The sequence below is a fragment of the Lissotriton vulgaris genome, chromosome 3_1 (assembly GCF_964263255.1).
Source record: "Lissotriton vulgaris chromosome 3_1, aLisVul1.2, whole genome shotgun sequence".
In the NCBI taxonomy this organism is placed as follows: Eukaryota; Metazoa; Chordata; class Amphibia; order Caudata; family Salamandridae; genus Lissotriton; species Lissotriton vulgaris.
In genome coordinates this window covers 1578612862-1578637906 of record NC_141689.1, presented here as the reverse complement: position 1 = coordinate 1578637906, position 25045 = coordinate 1578612862, and the positions used below count along the sequence as shown (strand labels likewise).

At 40.6% G+C, this 25045-nt stretch overlaps 1 protein-coding gene across 2 annotated transcripts in view; it reads right to left on the bottom strand.

The window, feature by feature from the left end:
• Positions 1-10218: 10218 nt before the first annotated feature.
• PLPPR1 (phospholipid phosphatase related 1) overlaps positions 10219-25045 on the bottom strand; it is a 641269-nt gene continuing 626442 nt past the window's right edge. The window contains exons 9-10 of one of the 2 annotated variants that reach the window (XM_086962070.1): positions 24267-24296; positions 10219-16323 (exon numbers count right to left, since the gene is read on the bottom strand). In XM_086962070.1, coding sequence (XP_086818196.1) covers positions 16291-16323; positions 24267-24296 — 63 coding nt within the window. In that variant the 3' untranslated portion in view covers positions 10219-16290. The remainder of the gene's footprint in view (positions 16324-24266; positions 24297-25045) is intronic. The other variant, XM_086962071.1, reaches the window with a different exon arrangement.

The following is a 25045-nucleotide window of genomic DNA, read 5'->3' as shown; positions in this document are numbered from 1 at the left end:
AGGGAAACTAGGAAGGAAGGAGCCACTCCCAAGGGCAGGGAAACTAGGAAGGAAGGAGCCACTCCCAAGGGCAGGGACAAGGACAGTCACAGGACAAACGCACCTAAGAAGAACACGGACACTCCCAGGGGCAGGGACACACACAGGGAGAAGGTGTGTCCTGGGGATATGTACACCACAGACGACAAGTCTACTGCCTGGAACAGGGCACCATCCAGGGAACAGGGAAAGTCCGCAGACAACACTACTCCTCTGGAAATGGAACATCCAAGGCCCAAGGCATCTCCCATGGACAGTGGCGCTGTCAGGGACAGGCATACATCACCCATTGTTGCACTGAGGCAGCTGTTTTCTGGGAAACGGAATACAGATGTCTCCGCAGTGGAGTCACCACTTACCTCCACTCCCATCAGGGCCCGCCAGGGACGGATGCAGGTGGACCCTGTAGTAGCATCCCCCATGACACATGTTGCAGAGGCCACAAGGCAGCCACACAGCAAACGACAAGCAGGCTCCAGCATGTCCCCAGATAGCATTCCCCCCCAGCAGATGCACCTCCCATGGTGGGTGAAATTTCTTCTCAGTCCGGCCCACTTGTCAGTCCTGTCCTGTCCAGGGTGCAGGCACATGTCCAAAAGAAATGTAGACACACAGCATTGACACATGCACAATCCGATGTCGGATAATTGCAACTATCCCCCGCTCCCAGAGCCACCCTGCCTCCTGACCATACAGCCCTGTGGCTCATCATTTCAGTGGTCCCAGTGGCGCTGGTGCAGTTGACTCGCATGTGTCTGTTAGTGGCAGGGTATCAGTCGAGACCTATACTGTATCAGGTGCTGGCAGTGTATCTGGGTCTATGGGCCATGTGTCAGTCACTCGGGCTGTGGCTGTGTCTCACACTCCTGTATCAGGTGCTGGCAGTGTATCTGGGTCTATGGGCCATGTGTCAGTCACTCCGGCTGTGGCTGTGTCTCACACTCCTGTATCAGGTGCTGGCAGTGTATCTGGGTCTATGGGCCATGTGTCAGTCACTCGGGCTGTGGCTGTGTCTCACACTCCTGTATCAGGTGCTGGCAGTGTATCTGGGTCTATGGGCTATGTGTCAGTCACTCGGGCTGTGGCTGTGTCTCACACTCCTGTATCAGGTGCTGGCAGTGTATCTGGGTCTATGGGCCATGTGTCAGTCACTCGGGCTGTAGCTGTGTCTCACACTCCTGTATCAGGTGCTGGCTGTGTGTCTGGGTCTATGGGCCATGTGTCAGTCACTCGGGCTGTGGCTGTGTCTCACACTCATGTATCAGGTGCTTGCAGGGTATCTGGGTCTGTGGCTCACGTGTCAGTCACTACATGTGTGGCTGTGTGTCACACTCCGGTTTCTGGTGCTGGCAGTCTGTCCGATGCGGGTACTTCACGCAATCCACCTGATAGTGTGATGTAAGTTGCTGTTGTGTGCCCTCAGATGTACTGCCTCTGATGTACCTGCTCTGGTGTCCACACTGCCCTATTGCTGATCTCATACTGATGTATGCCCTCTCATGTGCTGCCTTTGATGTACCTGCTCTGGTGTCCACACTGCCCTGTTGCTGTTCTGATACTGCATTGTGCCCTCTCATGTGCTGCCTCTGATGTACCTGCTCTGGTGTCCACACTGCCCTGTTGCTGATCTCATACTGATGTATGCCCTCTCATGTGCTGCCTCTGATGTACCTTCTCTGGTGTCCACACTGCCCTGTTGCTATTCTCATACTGATGTACTGCCTCTGATGTACCTGCTCTGGTGTCCACACTGCCCATGCTCGATCCTAGACTGTGATGTTACTCCGATTATGCGTAAATAAAATTGTCAATCATGTGTCGTGGGTTGTCGAAGTCATTCCTGCGTGTGTGATGCTGGTGTGGATTTGTATTTACTTGAGGGCGGTGGGTTCAGATACATGTCACTCCCCCCTACCTGGGTCACGAGCCTTGGAGGCGTAGCCGTACACAAGAATATGTCGATTCCGGGACATGTCACTCCCCCTCCCTACGTCACGGCCCTTGCAGGTACTCCTCTCCAGACAGCGAATGGTTTGTAGCCTACCTGCGTCGTCCTCGATGGTGGGCCAAGACTAGGACGTAGTGGATCGCGAAGAGTATCGGGTAAGCGTGTAGTGCAGGGTCCATGTCGGCGAGCGGCTCGTGGTGGGTATGGTCGCTGTGGGGCATCCGCAGTGTTCAGGCAGGTCGTTTTTCCGCAGCGCTTTTATGTGTATTTTCCGCCATCTTGATTTGGAGGAGGGTCCTAGACGTCAGTCCGTACGGCGGAGTCTCTGGATAGGTTACGTCCGCCGCGTGGTTGGGTCTGGTGGTGCGGCGGACCGTGTTCTACCGCTGCGGACGTATTTTGGCCCGTATTTCGTATCCTGATGTGGCGGACGGAGTGTCCGCGACGGGCGCACGGAAAATAGGCATGTTCCGCATGCTCTGGGTCTGCGGAGGCACTTCCGTCCGCCATCCTAATGAGCCCCTAAATATGGTATATAACCTATGGTTTTTTCAGTGAATATATATATACATATATAATATGTTTTATGTTAAAAGAAAAAAATATATATATTTATATATATACTTACCTTACTAAAACGTACCTTAAATAGACTATGAATTTTGTGTTAAAGGCATGTGTGATATAAGCATATGCATCGTAAAAAAAAGTGTGGAGTAAAAAATATGTGGTAAAGGCATGTGTTGAGTTTTAACGCATTGCAATGGCATGCAACCTTTTAAAGTGTTTCCCTGTTACTATAGAATATTGACTTTTTTTCATATGCTTCTGAAAACAAAATGCCTTTCACATAAGTAAGACTAATTTATCATTAAACTGATAAGTCACAGCATTTTGTTCCTGATTGCTCACACATTGACCTCGCTAATATGAAATAACGAGGTACAAACAATAAACGTATTTAGATATTTTAGCTGGAGTAGACTATTATTGGACCTTTGTCAAATATACCATACCACTGCAGATTCTCAAAAGGAGGAATACACTTGATTACTGTGGCAACTTCTTAAACAAAGTATAGATTTACAAGAACCTATCACCTTCTGAAGTTTTACTGTATTCAGATTCTAGAGCAAGAATTAATAAACGCAGTACACTTTGTATGAATCAAGAAAAGTAATTTAACATGTTTTTCAGGCACAATGACACAATTCTTTGACAGAAGGTGATCTCTTCATCTTTGCTTCATTTGTTTGAAAAAAAGTACACAAGAAGAAACGATTTTAGAAGAACCAGCATAGAAGTATTTAAATAGAGGTGGGCTTCACTCCTTGGGAGGAATACATTGACTATGAAAATGACATTAAGACTTGCTGTGTTTAGGCAGCATGCAACCTTGGCCGTCTTTTTTCAAAATGTTCACATTTTTTAAGGGAAATGGTTTGAAATTTGCTGAGAGGACAGAAACGTAAAATAGGATTCACAAACGTTTGAACTGATTAACCTGCAATATACTCCACTTTTAGGAAAGGAGTTGTTTATCTTTAACCAGTACAGTAAACACAACTCTATGAAATCAATATCAGAAAAGAAAGATGTCACAGAAACTGATCAATTATACAGAAAAGTAGTAGGGAAATAAATTAGAAAAACCATGTAAAACAAAGTGAAGTGAATACAGAAACATGCAAAACACAGGGTTGGAAAGAGCTTTTCTTTGCCTGGAAAACTAGAGTTTCGAACATTCTTCAAGGATGGTGTTGAAACCTATTGCTGCTATGTTTCACACTTCTTTGTTATATTTCTTACATATGGAGGCATTCTGCTACACCATGTGACCCTTGATGTCTCTGGCTTTGTATCCAGAAGTTTTTCCTCTACAATTGATCAACCGTTTTGGCACTGCCCCTGTCTCAACCCATATCCCTTGGGGGAATCCTATTTTTTGTCTGTAGAACTGTGTCTGAAAGACTCTTAGGAATTCAACGTGTCCAGGGCTGGAAATCTGGAAGTTCTCTTGCAAGTCTGTAATAACATTGGTTTTAGGGGATTTTGTTCATGGACTGCTTTGCCTGTGATGTTAGGTCACATTCGGGTGCTGTGGCTATGCTGGGAAAGTCAGGTAGCAGCCTTGCTCTGACATCACTCTTCTTGACGCTACCGTGTGCCGAGTCGCACTGCAATCAGTGACGGTGATTACTGGTAAATGAGCATCTTTCAGAACCCATTGTGATTTGAGGACATTCTCTTCTAGAGAGTGTTCTAACAAATCATTTAGGTATAGGCGCGGATTAGTAGCAGTATCCTTCTGGTCACCTTGCTGGTCTTGCTCCCCACCACACCACCAGCATAATTCGGCCTCTCCTTCTCCATCAGGCTAGTTTCTGGGGGAGGACCAATCCTTGACTGAACGAGCTGTTGACGCAGCATTGCCAGAGAGGTGGAAGTGCCACTGCAATACCCAGCCTGAGCCTGTGGGTTATGACATTGATATTTTTGTTGGTATTGTGTCCTTTTATATGTTCAACAGATTAAGCTGGCTTTGGCCAAAGTAAGAAACAATAAGTGGAAACGGGGTTAGGATTGGTCCTTCTCATTTGCAATACATATGCAAATGGAGTGGAAAGATTAGGAGAAACTTTGCATCGAAATTCATGTTGAGGATGTAGCCGGTCTGTGGTGAGCAGCTTGGTATTGGACACTCCATGCAGGCGATCTCAATGGTCTCCAATTTAGTTGGGAGTAAGTCCATTTCTGCGGACTACATGAGCCACAAGGGCTAAGTTAATTGTAAACTCAATGCCACACTGGTACAGCAGCATGCTGAGTACAATCTCTCCTTGTATGATGGTGTGTGTGCTGGTTATGTGGCTAAGTTCCTGAAGCAGGTGTTTCTGATGTTTTATGACTTAATGCAGAGGTCTAGGACGTTTCTGAGTTGCTTTGTATGATGGTACAGCATATGGACCAGCATATGGACTGTTTGCTTCATGTTGCTGTGATTCTGTTTGAGCTTAGCAGAGTTGCAGGTGGGACCCAGATGCAAATTAAAAAGCGCAAACAATGTTTGGGACTGAGTTTTAGGAGAATGAGAGGAGGGCATTTGAAAACAGGAAAAATGTCTTCCTATTCCAGGTAAAGTTAGGCAGCTAAACCATGTTCCTTTGACAATCCGTCTTAAGGGAGAATCTTGTGAAAGTCGCAAGCCGGTCCTGAAAGTTCTCTGGTTGGCTTGCTGCAAGATCATACGTTTCCTGCTTTGGTGTCAAAAATGGCAGCAATCCTGACTATATGGACCCTCTGCTGCGAGGGTACCAGTGATGAACACCTTTGCCTGTTAAATTCTTCGTCAACTCTGTTCTTCCAGAATGCTTGTTTTCTCCCCATCTTGTTCCATGCCTCATACTCGGAGTTAATTTATTTTTTAGTGGGCTCTTTGTGGTGGCCAATACTTGGCCCAGGTCTCCAGAAAATCCCTATTCTTTAAACATGGGGGTCAGGATCTGATACGGAAGAATTCCCTTTGTGTGGTCCCCTCAACAATGGGGACGAGGGTCATATTATCAAGAAAGGGCGATACACTATCGCTGCTTTTATCGGCAGGAAACTGCCACTAAAGCGGCGATAATGGACTTGATAAATACCCTTGTGAATTCCCATAGAAGCCCAGGGGCCATATTATCAAGCCCCAGTGATAATTATCGCTAAGCGCACTTAGAGCTATGCTAATTATCGCGGGGTAGCGTGGATGTTTATCACTGAGATAGCGTGATATTAGCAACGCTTATCTCAGAAGTGATAAAAATCCTCGCGCTAACTGCCAAATGAGAGATTATTGCTGGAAAACCAATGATAATCTCTCGAAGTTTGGCATTAGCTTGCTGATAGGGGCTCACAAACTTAGCCATGATATCCACCTTCCATAGGATATCATGGCTAAGTCAGGAAAATACCAGGTGTAAATTTTTTTTATCACTAACAGGGTTAGCGATATCCTTGATAATAGGAGAAATGTTGCTTAACAACATTTCTCCTATTATTTTTCTCTGGAACGCGCCCTTTGCATCTCATTAGAGATGCAAGGGGAAGCGTAGAGAAAAAGGGTGCCAACATGCAAATTTGCGTGTTAGCACCCTGTTGCTGATAGGGAGATAATTTTATCTCCGCTTTCTTTGCTTTTAAAGCCAAAAAAGCAGAGATAAATCCCTTGGTAATATGCCCCCAGGTTCTGGTGTTAACCTGGGCTTCTATGGGTATTCACAAGGGCATATTATCAAGCCCATTATTGCCGCTTTAGCTACAGTTTCCTGTATCGCCCTTTCTTAATAATTTGGTCCCCCGAGCGTCTAAATATAGTTGTTCCAATGTTAACACCAGTGTTCAGTTTGTATATTGATTTGAAAACACAGAATTCCTGGATTCTCAATCTCGAGCTTAAGATGGGGGGGGGGGACAAGTGATAAATATGGTGAAGCCTACTGCCCAATTTGTAAAATAATAAGTGCATGTGCCAACATTTTTCTCAGAAGCCAGACACGATGCTGACATGAAATGGGTAGTTGAATGCCAAGGCTGCGTAGTATTAATTCCAATTCATGTCTCTTTGGTCCACATAAAACACACTCCCTGCTACTTTATTTCACTATTAGAGGTTATTTTCCGACCTTACTTTCTCCTATTGCCAATGTTTTCCATCTTTCCCTTCCACCTCTTTTAGTATTTTTCTTTCTCTTGTCCTGGGTCGAAGTTTGATAAGAAAAACTAAGTGCAAGAGAGGGGACAAGGAATACACCCATTGCTCTCGTCCAATATCATTTGTCGATTCTATTTTTAAGGTATCGGACAGAGTTGTAATGAATGGAATTCATATCTGGGTTCAAGAAAAAGTTATTTTTCACAGAGACCCATTACAGCTTTAGACCTAGCACTTGGACAATCGAGCAGTTTCTTAATTTACATTTACTGGTTGTAAATATACTGTGGTTTATTGCTTCATGGAGTACCATAAGGCTTTTGATTGAGTTAATAGATCAAAATTAGGGGCCATTTTAGCTGCTGTGAAATTGGATTTTTATATTATAGCTTTTCTTTTCCGACTGCACTCTGTCCTCTCGGTTAAAAGTTAGAGTCACCGGATGGTGAGCTTTCTGACAGTTTTGAACTTACAAGACACGGTCCGTCAGAGATGCATTTAGACAACCCTGCTTTTCACGCAATATACAAATGACATGAGGGCAACCTGGAAGACACAGAGACAGGACACTCCTCATTTATGCAGGAAAACCACTTCCATTTTGTTATACACTGATGATGCGAGGCTCACAGCTAGTACAGCTAGCAGGCTTAAGGCACTGACCGACAGCTATGTCTCTTTCATGGACAAACATGAATTTGGTCACAAACCTCTCTAAAATGTATATCCTAACCACGAGCCCTAAGACTACTGGATCCAGGACTTTCTCCACCAAAATAGAGAAAGTTCATTCTTTTTCTTATCTTGGTATGAAAATGGATAATTGTTGTCGTTGGTCACATTTTATGGACAGAGGTTCATACAATCATAGAAGTTTGTTTTCAATTTTGAAACTAGGTTGAAAAAAGTCACTGAACTATGGGCCCGATGTAGGTGGCCATTTACCGACCGGTAAATGGGTTTTTGGGATGTAGGGGGCCAATTTTACTGATTCGGTAAATTTACAGAATCGGTAAATTTACCGAATCGGTAAAATACCGAATCGGTATTTGTACTGATTCGATAACTTCTAGATGTAGGTGGGACTCTTCTGAGTCCCAAAGGCCTTTCAGATTCAGGGCCATATGTAGGTAAAAGGCATTTACCGAATCGTAAATACCGAATTTTACCGATTCGGTATTTACAATTCGGTAAATGCCATGTAGGTAATTATTCTGTAAATATTACCGAATCGGTAATATGCGGTAATTACCGAATCGGTATTTACCGATTCGGTAATTGCCATTGATTCCTATGGGCCTTGAGGCCCATAGGAATCAATGGCAATTACCGAATCGGTAAATACCGATTCGGTAATTTTACCGATTTGTCAAGGGGGACAGGGTGTCACTTTGACACCCTGTTGCACCCCTGATTTTGGCGTGTGTGCAATGTGACACACATACATGCCCTTAGGGCATGTATGTGTGCCACATGGCACAGGTGTACATGCACAGATGTGCATGTACACAGAAATTCGTTATTTACCATGCCATTATATTTCATGGTAAATAACGAATTTCTAAGGGCCTGTGGCACTGTTTCCAGTGCCACCTACATCCCAAATTACCGATTCTGTACATTTACCGAATCGGTACTTTACCGATTTGGTTAAAATTACCGATTCGGTAAATATACAGAATCGGTAATTTTCAGGCCCCCTACATCTGGAATTACGAATACCAGTCGGTAACGGCCGAAATCGGCCGTTACCGACCGGTATTTGGCCACCTACATATGGCCCTTGGTATTTTACCACCCAATCCAATTGGGTGGTAAAATACCGAATCCAGGTGTGCATGCACACCTATGCCATGTGACAGACAGACATGCCCTTAGGGCATGTCTGTGTGCCACATGGCACACATGCCTGTATTTGGGGTGCTAGAGGGTGTCAAAGTGACAACCCCTGCACCCTTGCTGGAATCGGTATTTACCGAATCGGTAAATACCAATTCGGTAATGCCCATTGATTCCTATGGGCTTCAATGCCCATAGGAATCAATGGGCATTACCGAATCGGTATTTACAGAATCGGTAAATACCGAATCTTAACGATTCGGTATTCACCGATTCTGTAATACCTACATCCCCCCTCTATTTTACCACTTCTTAAATACCAAATCGGTAAAATTCGGTATTTAAGAAGTGGTAAAATAAAATTACCTACATCTAGCCCTATATGCTGGATATATAGTAGTATGTGTGTTCCATCTGTTTGTTAGGGCGTTGGTGTCTGGGATTTTAGTGATACCACTAGTCTTCAGGTGGATGAAAATACGTTCTGTAGACACCTTTTGGACCTCCCATAAAGCAGTTTCCATTTCTCATGTCATAAAGAATTATATAAGAGCTATTTGGAAGATGTTATCATCTCTTAAGATTCTTTTTGGGCTATCCGGCTATTCAGCTGAACTCGGAAATTAAAATGGACAGTCTGATCTTCCATGTTCACTTTAAAATATACTGATGTAAAAAGTTTAAGAATGTGTGATTTGAACTCGAAAGAACACAGGGGCATATTACCAAGGGGGGGCGATAGGCAATTATCGCTGGTTTAGCTGCCGTTTTCGCCAGCCTAGCGGTGATAATTCTATCGCTATATTAGCAAGCTGTCGCTAAGTGATGTTAGCGACAGCTTTTAGGCGATAGCGAGCGGTTTGGGGCCCGCTTTGTATGTCAGTGATATTTAGCGCTAATGACATGCAAAGTGGGCGTACCCAACCTGTTAGCGACTGAAAGCAGTCGCTAACGTCGCTATCGCCTATTAGCAAGGCGGCAGTAGCGATGGAAATATTCCCGCTATCGCCAAAAACTAACGCCTGCTCAGACCAGTTCTTAGCCATGTTATCCAATGGGAGGTGGATAACATGGCTAAGGGCATTTTGTCGCTAATGCATGAATATCTCTGTGTTCTCAGCGATATTCACGCTATCGCAGGAAAAGTTATCGCTTTGGAGATAAACTTTGCTAATAGCACGTTATCTCAGCGATAATTTCCGGCGATGCATAGCGATAAAAAAATCGTTGCTAAGCCTAGTTAGCGATAAATATCGCTACTCGTTGGTAATATGCCCCACAATTATTAACTATGATGCTATATTTAATAGAAGAGAAAGGTAAACCATAGGTCAAGACAGTTTCCTCCAATGCAGGAATTTGTTTCGGGATTCCGTCAAGGTATGCAAGCAGTCAGATTGTTTTTATTTTTGAAACTACAGAGGGCATTGAACAATATTTGGTCTTGGTTCCTGATGCACATGAGTTGTGCCTATTACCAAGATTCATGTTGTGTGCTTTCCGCCACTTGCTGTCCTTTCCGAAGGGTGGGCATTGGCAACTGCTGAGTCCATGTCCATGCAACGATAGCTTGACTCATACATTGATGAACTTTGCTTTCCTTTGGATTCTTATCGATCTGTAGTACTTAAATATCTTGTAACCTTGCTCAGAAGCGGCAGCTTCTCAGCTGCAGACCTGCATTCTTATAAATTCAGTTGTTACCCAGTCTTGTGACTTGCTATGCAGTGGGCCATTTCTGAGTGATGCTATCAGAGTTAGAACATATTCTCCTTATTGACTGATTTGACAGCTGCTTCGAAATATTAACTACTGCTAAAATGTTTATTTTATTTCATTTGTGTATATATATTTTTTTTATGGTTTTAAATTAATCAATGTTCGATTGACAAACAATATGGTTTTCAAAGAATGCGTTAACTGCCAGAGTGATATCAAGATCAGACTGTTGGCAAACGTGGCAGACAAAATGTTTCAATGGCTAGAATGTTCAATCCCTTCCCTGCTGGAGACTCATGTGAGTGGCGAGAACAAATAACCGATCAATTCAGGGTGGTTTTCCCATCCTGCCATGACTATTGGTATGCTGATTCTGTGTTCCAGTCCTCCACTGATAGATCTCTTTGCCCACTTGAACAATTAAGTGTTGTCCTGATTCTGTACCAGGTTTTATAACCCACTGGAATAGAAGTGTATGCTCTTTTACTGCCATAGTCACAGGGGTTCCTGTATGCATTGCCTCCTTTAATTGTAATCTTCAGGTGTAGCAGAAGATTCAGATGGACTAGGTAGAAGGAACTGTGAATTTACCTTGCTGGGTGTGGAGTGGTTTCCCAGGGTGCTGCTCCTTGCAGAACAACCAGATTTGGGTCTGAGTCCTCTGAATTCCACGTAGTTTTGTGTGGTCTTCAACTGTCCTCCTGGATTGGTGTTTGGCAGCTGAGGTTAGAGTTGCATAAGTTGAGATTTTTCTAACAGGGCAGCCTTGAAGATTCAACACTCCTGACACATGTCTGTCTACTAGCCATTCTTTCACCAACGACTGGATATAATTCAGTTCCCATTGTTTGGCCTTTAGAGTACATTCTCTACCTCATGCGCATCATCAGATTCTTGATTTCGTTTCAGAAGGTTCCATAAGGATCAATGATTAGTTTAAGGACCCAATGGGTGATTATACAAGCATTTCTTCAGCCTTGGGGTTGTTTTGAGGTTTTGGCCCGCTTGGCTTTTGAAAATATGTTTGCTTTTCAATTGCCCCAGAAAGGGGCTTGTAGGTTCAAAATACTTATACATTTTAATTACCAATTTCACTTCCCTTTGGAACTTCTGCCCTATAAAATTGTCTTCATTGTGGCTGTGCTGTTCTTGCAGTATTTGGGGTTCAGGGTCACTGGTTTTCTTCAGACCGTGACTGCTTTCCTACCAGAGGAATGTGCTTTATAGCCTGGTCCATACAATGGGGCTACTCAAAATTGCACTGGGCTACTTGATTGACAAATATGGCAGACAAAGGTAGATCATTAAACTAACTAACCAGCACTATCTCTTTATGAATTTGTTATTACAAGGAGTGCCTCCCTCGTTAGGACAATGATGATATGATGGGCCATTGATGTTTGCGACTCACAAATTTCATTAAATTGCGAGTCGCAATTTTCGAGTCGCAAACATCAATGAACAACAGTGTCAGAGACACTGTTTGCGATTCCAAATGGGGTCGAAAATTCCATGCCTCATGCATATTAATGAGGCTGTCGAAATGTGCGACCCCATTGGGAATAGCTAGCACTCCCAGGGATGGTTGCCTGCTGGGGCCAGTAGACCATCATATCTGAGACTGCTTTTAAATAAAGCAGTTTTCTGGGACTGCTTTTAAATAAAACATGTTTTTTTAATGCAGCCTGTTTTCCTTAAAAGAAAACGGGATGCATTTAAAAAAAAAATGAAACTTTCCGTTTTATTTTTTAAGGGTAGGCAGTGGTCCCTGGAACCACTGCCTGCCCCTGCCTGCCCATAAAAACATTTTGTGCATGAATTCACAAAGACCCCTTCCCGTTTGCGAGTGCTTTACCACCCTTTTGATAAGGGTAGTAAACTGCAAGTGTTTTGCAACCGCAATTGCAGTCTCAAAACATTTATATATTTGTTTTGTAGTCGCTTTTAGGAAGGGATGCCCTTGGAATGCCCCTGCCTAATAGCGAGTCGCTAACCCTATTTTGCAAGTCAGAAATTGTTTGTGACTCGAAAAATAGGGTTGGTACATGGCCCACGTGTTTTTTGTTGTCACAAACGGGCCTAAAACCCTTTGCTACCACAAAACATGGTCATACATCTGGCCTGATAGTACTAAGATAGGGTTGCACAAAGCACAATCTTTTGACCCCGTGAGTGATGAAAATAATTCCAAATTATTGCTTTGTATGCATGAATGCATTTTGTAATGAGGTAGGGATCTATCTCAGCCCTGAAGCAGGCCTCTAATCCATACCGGCATTAAAATAGGCAGAAACAAGCTGGCAAATAATGAGGATGTATGAATCACAGCAATCATTGAACATTCCTCTTTTAATTTGTAGTCTTACCAGAGGTACTCACCCAATAAACAAATGTCTTTGGGTTTACCCCTGAGGTCTGCTTTTTATTAAGAACTCCACCCTTATGGAGGTTGAGTACACCCAGGCGGTACTTACTTACCAGGACAGGGTAATGCATGCCACAAAAGAGTGGTAGAGGGTTCCACTTCCCAAAATGTATGTATCAATAGGACTCCAGTAGTCCAATGCAATTTTGAGGTTGTCACATTGAATGTGATATATTGTACTGAAAGGAAAAGTGTGGGACAATTTATTTCCGTTCACTCTTGCTTGAGTGGATCAGCTAACTTTTCTGTCCAATATCCTGTTCCAATATGATGTGCACCAGGACTTAAATCTCTCTGCTCTGCCAGTGGAGGACTTTTCCCACCAAGTTGGACTTGGGCAGGTGGATATCCGAAGGGTTACTCTGACATAATGAAGCCGAATGTTATGCTTGTGTGGAGCTGTTAGTCAATTTCTGGCCTGTCTAGATAATATTGAAACTGGTGACTGCAATCCTCAATTACAGTGTGCATTCTCATTGCCAAGACCCCGTCATCATTGAGGAGCACTCAACTAGGGGGTAAGCTTGATCCTGGATTTTGGCGTCTGGCATTCCTTTTCAGGATGTGTGTAGAGTGACTACTTTCGCTGTGCCTTCTACTTTTATGCACCATTACTGGTTCTGAGCTGGGCGGTGCTGGCTGCTTCTAGTTCCTGAATTAATTAATTTTTGATGATTAATAAAGTGTTGCGTGTGTTATATTGTTACATCAAAGGTGATATTGGTGGGGAAATGCCTCAACGTTTGTTGTGGGTATTTTGGTATATCCTCAATATGTAAGTGATGGAAGTAGTCAGTGCGGGATATTTGTGGACCACTTGATGCGACCAGCATCAGCTCTAGTCTCCATGTCCTCCTCACATTACTGACTGCTCTTCCTTTTCGTTCTTTGTGTTACAGGAAATACCTCTCCTCACCCTGCTGGATATGGGTTGGGAGAGGGTTGGAGTCAACCCCTAAGAAGGAGCGCACAAGAAAAAACTTCTGAATATGTAGCCGGGCCTTTAAAGGGTATCTCACCAAAGCAGCATTCCTCATAATGTAGGTAATGGAATGAAGGAGTGGTGATTAGTGTAATGCAGATAACTCTTTGTAATCCAGACACTTCTTGTTTTCACTGGTGCTTACTATTAATTAGAACATTTCAATAAAAAGTAGGCCCTTCTTGAAGTCTGTTGACAAACCAGTACCTATACGTTGTAGCATTAGGGATAGCACCAGGATATTAATGAAAACGTTGTTAATAGAGAATAAGTAACAGTCAAAAGTGGAAAATGTTTTTTTAATGGCAAGTCTCAAAACTTGAATTTCATATTCTGCCCTCCCCTCTCCCTGGTCTCTGCACTATATTATGAACTGCCTCAATGACTCATTTTATAAGGTTCTGCAGGCTGCTCAGTCAGGCTAGAAAACCTTTGATATCTTCTGTCTTTGTCTCATATCCTATCACATATTAGGACATTACCTCTAGTGATTGCGATGCCGCGCATTGTTAAACATCTGCACAGAGATGGGCAGCAGTTTCATTGCAGTGATTGAAGCATGCCCTGCCTTCATCACTATCCACTTCTCTTCTTCAATTAAGAAACCAAAATCATCCTTGATGCATGAGACAGTGGAGAAATTGTTCTTCACTGTGGGACAGGACATTTTTTTGCTTAACAGTGAACCAGGACAATTTTAGTCACAATTTATTATTATCCTATCTTTGAAGTAGTCCTGGACTCCAACAAAATTTCTACATTTGAGAAAAAATATTTTTAAAAATACACCTAATGTCATGTTTAAAAAATCAATTCCTACCAACAAAATTATTAATTTTAGAAACTACTAAAAGGAAACCACTAAATCAGTGATGAGTACACCAAGGCAAATTAGCAGTACTACAAACTTTAAGAGCCCATGTAAAATGCTCTGGCACCACATTCATGCATGACCAACCCTAGCCGTCTTTGGCAAATGTAATCATTTAATTTCAGGTAGATGTTGCCCAAATCAGACGAAAAATGTTCTCTAGAGACTCCCAAATGGCATAGTATCCTGGGTAAAGCAAGAAAAACACACAGATAACGTGATTGGCAATGCACAAGTGCTCATTTGGAAGAGCTGTGCTCCTATGTTGAGTCTTACTTGGATATTTAAAGAGAGCAAGTATCCAGGATACTGTTTTTCTCATGTTCCTAATTACAATAAAAAATCTTTCAACCATCAATTCATAGAGGAAAATGTTTACTGCATCCCAGATTGTGATTTGCATCAAATATGAATATTTCAAAAACCCTGGGGGCTTTACCTATTGGAACTTCAACTTGTCCAGCCCCAAATGATTTCTACTGGAACTAGATGCTGTCATGTGAAAACAAATGCTTCCCAGTGGATTAAAGGATATTAATGAATTGCTAAGAACATGGTTCTTGTTAATAGTCTCTAAAAGTGATGAGTTTTTGTTGGTGTCTTTATTCAACCTGTAGAATTTACCTTGTTTGTTCAACTAGCCAAAAACTATATGTTTAACTAGATCCAGTTAAAACTATTTCTCTCTGGTCAAATGGAATTTCCCCCAAGTTGGCGTTGCCTTTTTCTGCATCTTACACAACTTTAATACAACTGTTTTCTTTGCTTGCGAATAGATGTATTTCCAATTTTTTATGGAGATGTTATTTTGTTGATAATTGTAGTGCACCTCCTCAGATCAGGTCTCTTGAGGTGCTTCCTTTTTTAACTGATCCAATTAATAGTCCCAATATAAACTGCCATTATAGCTTATTTGCTGTAGATGTTTTTTCACACACCATAAGATTGTAAACAGTGAATGTTTTTACATAAAAATTCTATCAGAAAATCAGCATACAAAACACAGACATAGATCATACAAAATGTATACACAAGAAGTGTTCAGAAGAGGAAACAGGTGACAGGCAAACAAATGCAATATTCATGTTCTGGTCAGGGCAGTCCATTTACGTGAGTAGTTTGGTCCCATTGACTGCACCAGAAAAGCTCAGAGAAGTCCATGAAAATCCATGAAACAGCGGTGGCTAACAAAAAATAGCAAAGAAAATCCAACTGGCTTTTGCTCGTCAACCGTGTGCACTACAGCAGAAGTTCAGAATCAGGGACTTCAATTAATCAGGATGATCTGTAGTCAGCCAACTGTTTTGGTTGCTCGGGTTTTTTCATGTCGCTATTAGATTTGCCTACAAAACTGCACCAATGCTTGATCATCCTCTGCTGGTTGGAGGGGAGGGCCCACATGTGATCCTCATTTATACCCACAGCAGCAAACATGTTAAAAATGTAAAGTATATTATTTTATTCAAACGTATATAAAATCAATAGGAGACAATCTGTGTACAAATATCACATGACGACATCAACATTTCAATAGATGCTGTTTTCGAGTGTACCATCCAACAAGAAAAGTATGGCATGAATATATTAAAGCTGACAAATAATATCAGGGCAAAAGCTACGTCACTTCCTCTTACAAAAATGTACAAAACATCAGCCTCTAACTATACATAACATAACACTTGTTGTCACAGTTTTGCATTTAGTAACTGTGTGCCTTGAAGTTTTTGTACTGTAGGATAATTTAAAAAAAAGGTCTGTTTCACCACCTTCACTTTCAGGTTACTTCAGTCATGGAGGCAGAGTGATTCTACAGACAAAAGAACAAAAACACAAAAAGATCAGGTCATTAATCTACATATTTTTTTAATGTGTGCCACACACATTTCTGTTGTGCATGCTCACAGGTTTCTATGACAGCTTACTATCGAACACGGGGATTTTCACAATTCTAATAAACAAACAAGTAGGAAAAACATACAATTACACCATTAGACAAAATCACTGACATATTGTGCCCAATTGACGAGACTGTTCAAAATATTTAAAAAAAAACATAAAAAGTGGCCATATCACGAGACTTTTCCACATATTCCATGATTTAAATGCTTTCTGTATCACTACACCTTCATCTCTTTAACCGACAAAGGAGCTATTTTGAAATGTAGTGGCAATATTGTGCCTGAAATCTGTGAGTCTGCCATGACAGATCCCAATGAGTCAAGCAACAAAAAAAGCAATAAAATTGTTTAGTTGTCTATCATATGCCCTATTAATAACGAATGTCAACATCATATCTTTTAACTCTCCAGTAACCCGGAAGCAGTGCAGAATTTGAAAAAACTGGAAGAAGCTGTGGTACATGTAATATGACTTTTCAGTGGCTACTTTACGCTGGTCCTGTTTAAAATAGTAAAGTGTGTGGTTTTCTTTCCAGATTAATTTCCGGGTACTATGAGCAATCGGTTTTGGAATTTAAATAAGTAAAAATCCTCATATTCCTGGTACCCTCATTTCAGCTTTCTATTCTTACTACCGAAATTGCACAGACCACCATTAAGAGTGTCCCTGTGATGAAGGCCACATTTCCAGCAGGTTCACCCTAAAGAATTGGCTAAAGTGGCAAAGAATACAGGCTTCTAAAATGTTTCATTATACTAATTTGCAGTCCACCTACTATCTATCACCCTTTTTTTTAGTTTGAAGAATGTCAAAATTTGAATCTTTTGTTATGAGCATATCATATTGCGTTTTCGTTATATGGGGATATTCATGTTTTACCTAGCAGTTTATTGTGTTCTACACAGTTTTTATTGTCCCAATTTGTACAGATACGCAGACACGAACTTAATGGCCTTTATTTGTAATGTAGCAGTTATGGAAAGTTTACACATTGTTATAATTAAACAAAGGTCTTTCTTTCTCGAACTTTCCATTTGGCGCACAAGCATTTTATGGTCATGTCACATTAGAGTTGAAAGTATGAAGAGAAATCGGAATCTCTCAGCATTCATAGGGAAAGCAAAGTATGTATAATGTCACTAAATCTCTTTGGTCTGGAGGTAAGATTCAACTTTCACTAGCCTTTCAAGTCAACACACTGACACTTCAAAACAACTCACATGGTGATGTTGTAGCATTTTTTTATGTTATGATATTTGAGTGTCTGTATTTCGTAGCATGATAGGCCTTGACTTAATATGCCTCTGAAATAACCTTGAAACATGACTAGTTCTTAGTATTGTCAATGATCAGTGCATTGGCAACTTATCCGCGTGACCAGGAATAGAAAGTCAAATCAATATGAATGCGCTCCTCATTGTATAACCTTTACATTAATATACATATATATATACATATTCAATCCAGGTAGTTCAAGTCAAACCCGTACTCAATTAGATTATTCATTCATGATTAAAGGTTTATTTGATTTGTTTTAGTTCAGCCGAGTTCATATAGAAGTGCCAATATCCACTATATTTATGGGTCAAATTATATGTCCTCATTATTATGTGCAAATAAAATCATGCCCAAATAGACTGCACTTATCAAGGTGCAATGGGTTCATTTTCACAAAAGCATTTAATTGAAAAATTGTTGCCAATGTGCTCGGCTTGTAAAACTAGAGATAAAAGTACACCTCTTGCACAAAACACTTGGGGCCCGCTTCACAGAATGAACTTAAGACTCAATCCTAAACTTACTACTATTTTGGTATTCACAGAATGCTCTTACTCATTTCGGTATTCACAGAATGCACTTACTCATTTCGGTATTCACAGAAGTTAGTAGTCCTAACTTTAGGACTCCTAAATGCCTTCTGTGAATACCGAAAGTCTTAAAATTAGTATTTTTCTCAGTTTAGTAGTAGTAAAGTTAGGACTCCTAACTTTAGGACTCCTAAATGCCTTCTGTGAATACCGAAAGTCTTAAAATTAGGATTTTTCTCAGTTTAGGAGTCCTAACTTTACTACTGCTAAATTGAGAAAAATCCTAATTTTAAGACTTTCGGTATTCACAGAAGGCATTTAGGAGTCCTAAAGTTAGGAGTCTTAACTTTACTACTACTAAATTGAGAAAAACTCCTAATTTTAAGACTTTCGGTATTCACAGAAGGCATTTAGGATTTCTAAAGTTAGGAGTCCTAACTTTTCTACTACTAAACTGAGAAAAATCCTAATATTAAGACTTTCGGTATTCACAGAAGGCATTTAGGAGTCCTAAAGTTAGGACTACTAACTTCTGTGAATACCGAAATGAGTAAGTGCCTTCTGTGAATACCGAAATGAGTAAGTGCATTCTGTGAATACCAAAATAGTAGTAAGTTTAGGATTGAGTCTTAAGTTCATTCTGTGAATCGGGCCCTTGAAAACTCATAACAGAAAACAGCATAGCAAGACATTTACTTTATCTATAAGTCAGCCCTCTCTGTACATGGTTATTATGACTATAAAAGACATGTACATGTGGTAAATGTCCTGCAATGCTAGTTACAATTATAAATTGTTAGGTTGGAATGAGCATATTGTGAGTGTGTGAGGTGGAACCAGTCTATGATTGCTAAGCTATTTCCTCTCATCTTGTAAGGGTTATTCAATTGCATAAGAATGATCATATGATTTTGTGCTGTGGACAAAAGTAGTGTGTTTTTATTTAGCTAAATTCAAGCTCCTTGACACAATTAAAATACATGCATAATGTGAACAAATATTTGTTATCTATCGGTTAAGTTTCCATTTAGATGTGTATCTACAGGCAAACTCGGTTGAACTAACAATTCTTACTCAGCTGAAGTAAATCATCATTCAAGATGTAGCCTTTCAGAAATTAATAAGTCATCCAATAGGGTACAGCTTTGATTTGAACAACACTCAGAGAATATATGTAGTAGAATATTTTTTTAAAACATAACACAAGTATCCAAGACCACCACACTCGCTACTCAAAAGATTCTAAGAATCCAAAATGCAGCAGCCACATAATTACTAAATCTATGCCTATGTGAACACAACACTCTGGCTATCCAAAAGCCTTCACTGACTAACCAATAACCAGACAGTTCTGCTTCAAGGCACACTTCAAGGTCGAAAGCACTGTCTATTTTACTGGACAATCCTTAATTCAAGAAAACTTGAAAGTTACTCATAGACTAGAGCCCTTGACTAGCCCCTCGTCTGTCTATCCATCCATTCAAGTAGTGATGCATAAGTGGATCCTCTGTGCAAGCAGCAGGACTTTAGAATTCCCTCCATACACAGACTAGGACCATGCAATTTAAGAAGGCAGTAAAAGACCTGGCCTCTTTCCAGTACATAACTTCAGTACATATGCATCCAAGGAGCAAAGCCAGTTATCTTCTCTTTGCACTATTTGTTATGTAAGTACAGCTACATAATCATCGCTATAAGACTTAAGGAACTTGCTAGGAGCAACCTCTGGTTACCATGCACAACATCCAAACACTTCCCACATATGGATCACACACACTTCCAAATATACATATCATTGCTATAGACGTTTACGCAACTCTCCCTCCCATTTGATCTTCTCCACCTTCAAGTACAGCTACATGTTTCACTAATAGAAGCATCTCTCTGGCCTTCATGTAGACCACCAAAACACTTCCCACATACGCCTCGTTATAAACATTCTTTCTTTCAACCAAGCACAACCTAAGGCATAAGTAGCATGCTTCCCACCCATCAAAAGTGATTCAATAAAAAATTGAACTACAATAGAGTACAAAGATAAAAAAAAAAACTCTGCTTCTGGAAGGCCATTGTAAACCAGAAACAAAGCTCACGAAGGAATTGTTAGTAATGGGTTTGGCAAATAAAGAATCTGGTCTTACAAAGCAAATGCAAAAGGTAACTAAGAAGGAGCATGCAAATCTCAAATCTTCATATGCGTGCATTCACTTGTGACCACTCATTCATGTCAGAGGTCATTGTGTCATACATGCTGGTTTCAAAAGCATTACACAGACCTTTCTGAATTCTGTGATTGGATTTACTATGAATGTTCATTTTTAGGCCAGAGGGTTCTCTTATTTTCTCTGCATATACATTATTAACAAACAGGTCCGATGACCCCCAATACTTAGGCTGATTCATCTATACGCTATGTTACAGACTTTATTGTGTTTTGTTGTGTTGCCATATAACAAAAGACATAAAGACACACAGTGAGAGCGCTGGGCCCTATATGCAAAATACTCAGATGAATGATTAATCAAATATGTACTTATAAAGAGCCAGGCCACAAAACACATCCTTAATATCACCAATACTGAACTTGCATCTTGTGAGGTATGGGATGCGTTTTTCTGAAAATGGCAATGGCGTCAGTCGAGCATCTCATAAGTGCTGGGTGGTGGATATCACAGATATCTGTGAGGCCACCGATGGAACTTTGGGACATATCTGTAAGTGGCAAAAGAGCATGCTTAAAAAAGGAATACATGCACAGGTGTAATATTTAAAATCCCCATAATCAACATTTTGAAATACACACACAACATAAAATGTATATATATATGCCCACAAATCAAAAATGTCTACGGCAAACTATGGCAAAAATAACTGTAGGGGGCTGATAAGCATGCAAAATAAAGAGGAGGCCATCAACCTGAAAGTAACTCATTTTGGTTTAAGCCACTAAATGTCAAGCAAAAAAAAGTTTTCTATAATTTTGTTAAATGTTCAACAAAAAGCTGCGTGTGGGTATTTCAAAATATGGTAATGGAGCAAAGGTAGGGCAAAGAATGAAGTGAAATACTGTGAGCGGTCTGTTAAAGCATTATGGTTCAATGTTTTACTTTAATTAGTTAAGCAAAGGTTTCCTTTATAGTAAATGTAGAGCTAGGTTCTCTCTTTATTAGCAACCACATCTACTGTGTGTCAGAAACTGCTGTGGATGTTGGAATTGTGGTAATGCTTCAAAGGCTGTTCCATGTCAGTAGACAAAACTTCCAAAAAGCATTTGTATTATTTATTTTCCCAAAGAAACAGTTTTCGCAAGGTAATTCTCTGGCTTTGCATTGTTTTGTCACACAGTTTGTCTGAATTGTTGGCAGATTTGTAGGACATTTTATACATGTGTACTGTTATTAAGAGAGAGTTTAGGACTCAGAGCAAATACATGGCTCTTTAAGTAACTTGTCCTGCTTCTATTGCATGATTTTTCTCCCATTTTCACAAGTGCAGCTGATTTCTAAGGAGAAGAACAGGAAGACAAGAAATGCGGCTCTCCAGTAGGTGAAATGTCAGAGGTGGACTGTTTGTCAGGGAAGGGACTATTGTAAGATGAGATTTAAAACACTGACAAAAATCTTAAATTGGACAGAATTAAAATTATTAGATACAGTACAAATTGAAAGCTCTTTGGAGTTGGGGCTCTCCCCCACAAATTGTTTATTCACAAGTAACAATTGGATGTTTGAAACTTCAGAAAGATGCAACAAGAGCCCTAACCTTCAAGAAGGAGTTTGGCAATGCAATGAAGTACTCCTCAGATCTCTAGGGACAGTCGTCTGTCACACCCCCGCTGCCATGTATCATAGACATGTGGCAGATTCCCAGTACCTATGCCCAGGATTCCACTAATATAATACATTCAACAAAGGTTGCTGTATGATGGTTAGAGCACCATGCACAGCTCTCTATTATCACCCTTGAAGGACCCTTATAAAGCCTCCTTTCAGTATCAGGCTATTTATATGTTACCGTCCATTCTTCGTCTTTTCTCCCCCACTGTTTTATAGATCCCCCATGCTCTTTTGGATGCTATATTCTCAATAGTTACAATGTTGGTGTGTTCTAGCCTTCCTGTATGATAGGATCGGTGTTAATTTTAGGGCAGGAGGAGAGGACAACAAACGCATACGTCCTGTAGATCACCTGTGCATTGTTAACTTTTTATAAGTGAAGGGCAGATTGAGGGAAAAAGACCTTAGCTAAGGCGTAAATTGTTCTGAGTAAGAAAGAACAGGAATAGAAGCCTGCTGGTCCTTCCATCCAGTTCAGTAACTGGTCTGCTTCCCCCTAAAGGTTATGCTGAAGCTAATTGTACCCAGAAGGCCCAAAGGACTTTATTATAATTGCAAAGTATAACCATGTTGGAAGTCAGATCTCCTCTGTGATTTGGTGTAGCTGAGTGATCCAGTGTGTGAGCCTCCCAACTGTCAGTCAATATTATTACAGAATAGTTTAGAAAGAATTGCTGAGCCCTAGAAGTCAGAGTACATTTTTTGCCTATACCCTTGCTCTGGAAGAGAACTTGAAAATTCCCAGAAAAAAGCAGTTTCTAGGATTGAATTAAGATGAAGTTCAAGGGCATTTTGAGAAGTTTTTCCAAACGTGGCTGCTGGCAATGAATATTTAACTGTATGTGCCAAAGGAGCTCTGATGTCTGTCCATGGTTAGTTTAATATCTTTGGGAGATGCAACTGTAATGATACTAGATTTTAAACTACTGAACATTTCTGTGAAATGGGCAAATAGATTTTCCTATACAAAAAAACACACTGTAATGCACACAAGTCAGATAGATCTTTCTCACAGAAAGATTACTTAAAGATTCAATCTTGGGTCTAGTTTCAAACAGAAGTTCAGAGTCAGCCATAACCATGCATGTAGTCTTCTGTTAGCTTTGTGCAAGTAATAATGTCCATGAGATCCCTTGACATAAGTTCAGTTCTAGCTCATTACCCAAACTAAAAATGAGCATGAGGCACTTGTTGTGTATTTTGGAGAGAGGCACAGTTTATCCATTCTGGGCATGAACTAAGAGCTGACTTGCATGCGCCATAGTCTGGGGACACCAGTTTATAGCAGGATTGGTGTATGGACTCTGTGGAAGATTAGCTCATCTCAGAGGGACCATCATAGTCAGAGTTGAAGAAAACATGTTGCCTTGAAGAAAAATAGAAAAGGTAATTGTTCAGTAATTACTCCCGCAAATTGGATGCCCTGTAGTCAATCCGAAACAGAAAGCATAAAATAGTAGAAGAACGCATGGGTGCCAAAGAATAATGTAGATTTTATGCATGTTCCTGGGGATTTTTGTGAATTTCATACTCATTCAGTAAAGCAATGAATCATACGCATTGTCGCTGATTGCATATTTCCACAAAGTAAGTGACAAGGGACCCTTTTATATGACACTCATTATATACAAAATTTTGGTGACACTTTCATTTTAACTTTGCAGATGGAGTCTGTTCATTCTAAATCTCAGGGTCAGATTTACCAAGGGGCTCTTGAGAACATAAAGCTGCACTAAAGAAATCCAACTTCACATACTCGAAAATGGCTCTTGAAATCAGCTCTGAAATGTCAAACTCCTTATTAGTATAGGGGGCAAAGAGGACACAGTCCATCTATTTCTATTAATTGTATATGAATATTCAGTGAATTCCAATTTCATATGTTTGTGGGCCAGTTGGGGCCAATTCACAAAGGCATTTGAGAGTATGTCAAGCAGAACTAGAGAAACACTATTTCAGGTACTCATAAAAACCCTTGTGAATCCACCACTTGTCTGAATTTCAGGAGCTTTTAAAATACATACATAGGTCACATGTCGGAAGGGCAATTTTTCATTTATACAAATTTCAAGATTTGTTAAGCATGTCGACTGACTCTTTATCTTTTTCATTAATGAAGCTCTTTAAATTTGTTTAGTTTAAGGTTTTTTGAATATGGGGCCTGTTGTGCTGACAGTACAAAACGACAACTAACACGAGACATATACCTGTGGGTGTTGCCGCCTATCGCACACATACTGTAGAATACAAAACGTTAATGTTAATATTATTGTTGCAAACATTTTGTTTATCTTCATGTTCAGACAAGGTGAGTAAAACATTACAGTGTCCCCTCACAACAATGAGCAATAGGGTGAGCCAGGCATTATAGTCACATCATACAATTTTCACAGGGTCAAAGGAGCTGTTTAATTAGTTTTTAAACGTCTCATAAATCACATCTGGTTGGAAATAATCAATATTCATCACAGTGCTTTCTATTACAATCCTAAAAGTGGTAATACACCAACTTTGATCATTCAGAAGTAAGGAGCCATTCACTGATTGTGACATTTTAACGATTTTCTTTGAAATCCTAGTTTAACAATAATTAACTAGTAATCAAAAGGAGAATGGACACTGGTATCTGCAAAAAACCAAATAGTTTTTTATCGAGAACCCTCATAGACTTCCTGGAATCGTGTCGTAGCGGTATATCTTTTATCCGCCCCCTCAGGAGTCATGGCATAGTCATTGGGTTAACGATTAACGTGCAGGGTGCCTGCCTCACCAGAGGCTACTTCTGGTATTTACAGAAGTGTCCAGAAATAAAAAGTGGGTAGAAAAAACTGTTAAAAATAGTGAGTAGATCAGAAGAGTGAATTTTATTTACAAAGTCTAATCACTAGGCTAAAAAACGTTGTGATATTAAGTAGTCGAGTTAATGAACTACTATATCGTATTCAAAAAAGGTGTCGACATGTTTCAGCTCTCGGGCCCTACAGGG